At 44.3% G+C, this 6,698-nt stretch overlaps 1 protein-coding gene across 1 annotated transcript; it reads left to right on the top strand.

Annotated features, from left to right (window-relative positions):
• Positions 1-1,399: 1,399 nt before the first annotated feature.
• On the top strand, positions 1,400-6,459 carry nod2 (nucleotide-binding oligomerization domain containing 2). Its single transcript, XM_084379086.1, has 11 exons — positions 1,400-1,521; positions 1,753-2,288; positions 2,748-2,874; positions 3,150-4,911; positions 5,007-5,090; positions 5,173-5,256; positions 5,367-5,450; positions 5,534-5,617; positions 5,738-5,821; positions 5,970-6,053; positions 6,324-6,459. The coding sequence occupies exons 2-11, from the start codon at positions 1,803-1,805 to the stop codon at positions 6,394-6,396; spliced, it is 2,952 nt and encodes a 983-aa protein (XP_084235212.1). The 5' UTR covers positions 1,400-1,521; positions 1,753-1,802; the 3' UTR covers positions 6,397-6,459.
• The last annotated feature ends 239 nt before the right edge of the window (positions 6,460-6,698 follow it).

The following is a 6,698-nucleotide window of genomic DNA, read 5'->3' as shown; positions in this document are numbered from 1 at the left end:
ACATATATTTCTTACTTTGACACAAGGTGTTAAGAATTCTGTTGCAACATGGGACAGAAATACTCAGAGGTGTCTTTTGGGGATTATATCCGTATATTTTTTTTCTATTGACAATTTCTTACCTCCTTTCTTATCCATCCAAACTTGTCGGGACCCCCTACTGTGATTTGGATGACAGAACTCCACGTTAGAGTTTCGTGCAGGATGCCTGACGGGGAGCACTCTGCTTTACACTCCCCTTGGTGGAGTTGCCTGTGTCTTAAACAAGAAGAAGAATAGGGGGGGAAGGAGAAAAAAAAGAGAAACTCACTTTAGAAAGTTTTATTCCAGTCTGTCTTTGATTACTTCTGCCTTTTGAGTGTTTGAAGATTTTCCCCCACGGGGCACTGTGAAGAAACACAGTAAACTAATCACGGTACTCAGGAGGGAGCTGTAATAGCAATAATGATAAATCATCAGACTGTCCCAAAAAAAATCATTTTTGCACTTTTTAAAATCTTGACATCAAAGAATGCAAGGGGAGTAAGAGGCAATCACAACGCGAGCTGTTTCCAAGGTTGTGTTTTATTGGCACTTTTTGAAGTTTACATCAGATACACAGCACGCCGGCTGGGCTGCAGGGTCCCATTTTGCTGTAATAATATTACCATTATAGCACTGTTGAATTATTACCACGCAAAGATAATCACATCGTGTGTTTGCTTCCAACAAATCCTTCGAGACCCACTCGTAACAGCTTGTAATCATCAAAGCATTTCCACTGAGAAATTAACTGTATATTGTGCACAAAGACGGAGTTTGGGTGCAGGTGGGATGATAACAAGTCAGCCTCTAAGATATAAAGAGGAATCAAGAAATTACACAAGAAAAGAAAAGAAAAGGAAGAAATGTGACAAAAAAAGAGGAATTAAGAATTAAGAACTGTTGCAAAAATGGAAGAATATGAAAAAGGAGTCCCAGCCTCTTGAGCAAACCAGGTTGGCTTTTTTAGGCGATAGTTCCATCAAGTGGTTGCAAGACCATATTGCAACCAGTAAAGCACCAACAACTTGGACCTGCAGCGTTCCCTATCACTGTATTTCTGCTGACTTTCCTTGTAAAAATGTCAAATTGTAATGTCCTCTTTATTGTATTCCTAAATGCAGTACACACCCTTAAAACCTCTGAAAAAGAGGATGTGAAAATGTCCTTGCATCTCTGTGACCGATGGACATTAGCATGTGGCAAACTATGAACCCCATTTGATAATTGTGGAAAAAACCTGAGAAGTTTCATTAACTGTTGCTTAATGATGCAAGCAGACACGTCCGTCCTCTGGGTGTTGGAGTTTCACTTCATTTGCTGGCAAGGAACAGGCGATGCTTGGTTTTCCTTTTACAGGAGGGACTCGGTAGCAGAGCGTGTTTCGGTTTCAGTTGTGGAATGAGGAAGGAGCAAGTCCACAGCAGTGCTGCGTCTCCCCAAATGACAGATGGAGGGAAGAGAACTCTCAACAACAACACAACTGTTGTGGAGACTAATGTGAGTGATTATATTACAGTGCTGGTACTGTGCGTTACATGACTTTGTAGGTTAATCTTGTGTATTTGTATATTTGTTACGTGTTATTATATATCATTATTGGGGTGGTTACTGTGTATGAATACAAAAATGGTGTCTAATTTAACAGAATCAGAGTGAAAGTTTGTCGTTAGTAGTCACATAATGACATGTGGGTGTGTTTTCTGTGCCCGGTTGTCATACTGCAAGCAGCATTCGTACACGCTGGATGTCCCTGGTGTAGACGGTGACATGCCAAAAGCATGTCTGTCCAGGAGCTTGTGCTGAAACAACGGCCAGAGATACTACATGCACTGTGCAGCAGCGGCTCAGCTGAACAGCTGGAACAAGTCCTGGACATACTGCTGGCCCAGGGGGAGCTCTCATGGGAGGAATACCAGAACGTACAGGTACCGGGGAGGGCACTGTACACTAACGCCAGACAGTTGCTCGACCTGGTTTATACAAAGGGTGTGGATACTTGTGGACTCTTCCTCGCTGCTCTCAAACAGGTCCTTCCTGAAGCGAAGGGAGTTGGCCTCTCTTTGTCAGGATGCCTTTCAAACCTCGAAGGAAGAGAAGAATACCAGAGCACATCTAGTCAGACTCTTCAGACCCAAAGACCCAGCCTGGTCAGCGAGCTGCAAGGCCGCACTGATGGCGCTCTGAAAGCTCTCCTCGCATCAGGACTCTTCACTACAGCAGACTGCGATGACGTGCGCCTACCGATACACACCCCCTCTCAGCAGGTAAAAAGGCCTGCGTTTTATACACATCAATATAATGTGGCTTGACAACTTCCTGTTATTGTTCCTTATCTATTGAATCGTCTTTGAATGAAACTGTTTTTTATATTTCTCTTATCTTGCTCAGTATTGCTCTTATTATTTTAAGATAAAACTATTATAGAGATAAAATTAGATATATTACATATTATCTAGCTCTTTCTCCCCAAGAGCTAGATAAGAAAATTCATACCACTCTCATATCTGTACAGCTAAAGGGTAACGCCACCAATTTTACACATTAATGTGTATTTAGAGGTCTTGGAGAGCAAGACTGCATATGTGAAAAGAGAAGTGTAAAGCAGGCCTAGCTCTGTACAAAGGTCAGCATTAAACTGGAGACTCTTTTTTTTCAGAAAGTTACAGCGCTCCCAAAATGGTGAACTACACTAATGAATCTGTTTCCATTCATATATCAAACAGGCGAGGCGTTTGCTCGACCACGTCAGGTCAAAAGGAGAATCGGCAGCGAAGATTGTGCTGCAGTACATTCAGCAAAAACAGGAATCTGGATCCCCACTGACCCAGGAGACACCAACTCCTCCCAAAGGTACGGCAGGATTATAATCGTGTTAAAACACTATTTTAATAGGAGATTCGATGTGTAAGCCTGCAGCGGACGCATGTCCGTGTATGATGTTGTGGGATATCTGAAATATACAAATTGTATCCACTTCCGCGGTGGAGAAGCAAAAATAGCATGTGGTTAAAAAAATGACTCATTTAAAAGTGTGAACAGACCAACTGTCTGCACACCACATTATTAATATACTGAACATATACAGTGCTTTGATAAATTGTGTTTAATTTCATATTCTATCACAGAGTTCGTGAAGTATCAGAAGAAGCTCAGCAGTTCTGTGTCCGCCCAGTCCTGCTTCCTCAGTACTTATGGAGGGACCAGCCACATGCGTCTGGATGACATCTACACTGAAGGTCAGCTGGAACTAGGTCATTACAGTGCTCATGAATCTTTTGGCCTTGAGGACTTAGTCGGTACAGCAGGTACAGTGAACGAGGAGGCCGACACGGTGCTGGTGTCCGGGGAGGCGGGCAGTGGGAAGAGCACCTTGCTCCAGAGGCTGCACTTGCTTTGGGCTCGGGGGACAGCCCTGCAGGACTTCCTCCTTCTGTTTCCATTCAGCTGTCGCAGGTTGAACTCAGAGCAGAGGGAGCTGTCTGTCCAAGAACTGCTGTTTCAGCACTGCTGCTGGCCAGACAGGGAGCAGGAAGAGATCTTCCAGTTCATCCTGGACCACCCACATCTCATCCTCTTCACTTTCGATGGCTTGGATGAGCTCAAGCAGAGCTTTTCAGATGAACACAGGCTCTGCTGCCCCACCCAGCGTGCACCTGTTCACGTGCTATTGTTCAACTTAATCCAGGGTTCCCTCATGAAGGGAGTGCTGAAAGTGGTGGCTAGTCGTCCAGAGGCAGTGGGCCCTCTGCTGAAGAAACACCTTCGCAAAGAGGTCTTCCTGAAAGGCTTTTCCCCGAGTGGCATTGACTGCTTTGTGAAGAAGCATCACAGTGACCCCACTGTGGCTGCTAAGGTTTTGGGGTCCCTACAGACAAACACTGCTTTACTTGGACTGTGTCACAGTCCAGTCCTCTGCTGGATTGTGTCACAGTGCCACAAGGAGCTGCTCGGCTTTGGAGAGGGCAGCCCCCAAACAATCACAGACGTGTACCTGATGATCTTACAGCACTTTCTCCAGCGCCAAAGCCCCCCGAAGAGCACTGTGGGGTTAGGTTGGCTTCACGAGCACCTACAAACAGTCTTGCATCTCGGGCAGCTTGCCTTTGAGGGGATAGGAACCACCTGTTACATCTTCTCAGGTACAGACTTGGAGACATGTGGTGTAACTGAAAAGGATATCTGCATGGGCTTCCTCATTCAAAGCAAAGATATGTCCTCCACTCACAGTAAACACTATGAATTCCTTCATCTGACTATGCAATGTTTCTTTGCTGCTCTGTACATTGTTCTGTCGAACAACACTGACCGTTCAACTATCCCCAAGCTCTTTGAGCTGAAGGACATGAGGGAGACGGGTCTGAGCAGCACATGCTTCAGGTCCTGCTTGCCTTCCACTTACCAACAAGAGGGGGAAGCTACAGCAGCTGAAACACATAATCTGCAAATCACAGCCACCTTTGTGTCAGGGTTGCTGTCTCAGCGCCATCAAAGCCTGTGGCTCCACTGCTGCCCCAGTGCTGTGACGGAGAAGAGGGTCAGACAGGTGGTGAGATGCCTGTCCAAAGGCATGCAGAAACACTTCAAGTCCATCCCTCAACCTGTAGAGGGGGAGAAGAAGAGCATGCATGCAATGCCAGGCTTCGTCTGGCTTATCAAGTGTATCTACGAGATGCAAAAGAGCCAGATTGCAAAAGATGCCATGAGTAAGCTGGAGGTGGACCACTTGAAAGTGACCTACTGTAACATTGGACCTGTGGAGTGCACTGCAATAGCCTATGTGCTCCAGCATCTGAAGAATCCTGTAGGCCTGCAGCTGGACAACAACTCTGTGGGCGATGTTGGAGTGGAGCAGCTTCTTCCCTGCATGCACATTTGTAATTCCCTGCAGTGAGTATGAAAGGTTGCATTATTCCTCTCATCTATTCATTATCATGAACTAAGCATCCACATCCTTAAGTGCCTTGTATCTTTCCTTTTATCAGTCTTAGGAATAATAACATTACAGATGAGGGGATCCGCAAACTGATTGCTAAAGGAATCCAGTGCGACAACTTCCAGAAAATTGCGTAAGTATTGTCTAGACAATTAATCATTAACACTACCATTAAGTTACAAATGACGTTCAATAATCATTTTGTTTCCCTCTAGGCTCTTCAACAACAAGCTAACCGATGCATGCACACAGCACTTTTCTCATCTTCTGAAGACCAAGCAGAATTTCCTTGCTCTAAGGTCAACAGTATTTCAGGCGCTCGACGGTTGTGACACCAATAAGGAACTATAGAAATAATACTTTGTAGTGTACAATGCGTGCCAAATGAGGTTCTCGTTTTTTCTTTCAGGCTGGGCAATAATAATATAACAGCGGAAGGAGCAAAGCAGCTGGCAGAGGGCCTGAAATACAACCATTCACTGCAGTATTTAGGGTAAAAGTCTTTGAGAAAATTGAAGAAGTCTTCTGCCAAATCTCGTGCATCTTATAATATTACTCCTTTTGTTGTATTCACAGGCTTTGGGGCAATAAGATAGGCGATGCAGGAGCAGAGGCCCTTGCCAGAGTCCTAGAGAGCAGCAATACTCTGGTGTGGCTCAGGTAATATTTGCTTCAAATATTGACCTAAGACAGCGTGGAAAATGTTCAGAAATGAAATTCCACTTATGTGAGGTTCCACAATGACCACGATTGTACGCGTATGTCGTTATGTAATGGCAGCCTGGTGGGCAACGGCGTAGGGAGCACAGGAGCACGCGCCCTCGCCAACATCATCAAGAACAGTACGTCACTGGAAGATATTTGGTAAGTGTTGGAGATCAGTCATACTCGTATTGAGAATGCACAAGACATTTGAATGCGCCGAAATGGCTGATTTGACATTTGAGCAGTCACTGTACAGTAGTGCTTAAATTACTCCACCCTCTCTCCACCCTCTCATTTCCTGTAAAAGGTTGACAGAGAACTGCATAACCAGACCAGGGGTGGAATGTCTGATTCAAGCCCTCGAACACAACACTCATGTGAAATCAATATGGTATGTGATGAGGACTGAGCCATACATTCACAAATACAAAAGTTACCACTGTTTGTTTCTTATGTGGTTAGTGCATGTGATTGGTTGCGTGCATCCTAGATTTGGGTCAAGGCGCACGGCTGCACTTCTAGTTTCAGTGCCAAGAAAAACTGTGGTTGTTGAAGCCCGCATCCTACTTTAGCCATGTTTTTTTGGCTTTAAACTCGGTTTGTATTTCCAGACTGGCTGCGTACTGTCAGTGATAGATTTTGCCTTTCTCCATCACTACAGGTTGAAAAACAATGACCTCAGCCCGGAGGAAGTAGCGGAGATGACACAACGTGAATCCAGGCTGATCTTCTGAGTCTGTATTGCGTTGGCAGAGGAATGTATTGCTTTAAGAAGTGTTTCTATTTATTATGAAAATATTTTTTAATAAAACTCAAAATTTAAAACGTGTCTGCTGAAGTGGTTCTTGGATTTCTGCTTAATGGATGATCAAAATGCTGTTTTTCAGAATTTATTCAAATGTACAAAATCGCCACCTTTTTTATCTCGGGTTTCTTTTTTAGTGTAGGTGGTGATAGGATCACATAACACCATACCACAAACACTATTACTACTACTATCGCTACTAATAAAGATCATACCAAGTGTTAAAAGAAA

Source organism: Pagrus pagrus, assembly GCF_965226575.1.
Source record: "Pagrus pagrus genome assembly, chromosome: 1".
NCBI classification, from domain to species: Eukaryota; Metazoa; Chordata; class Actinopteri; order Spariformes; family Sparidae; genus Pagrus; species Pagrus pagrus.
The sequence above is the reverse complement of the archived record's forward strand: the minus strand, read 5'-3'. Positions and strand labels throughout refer to the sequence as shown.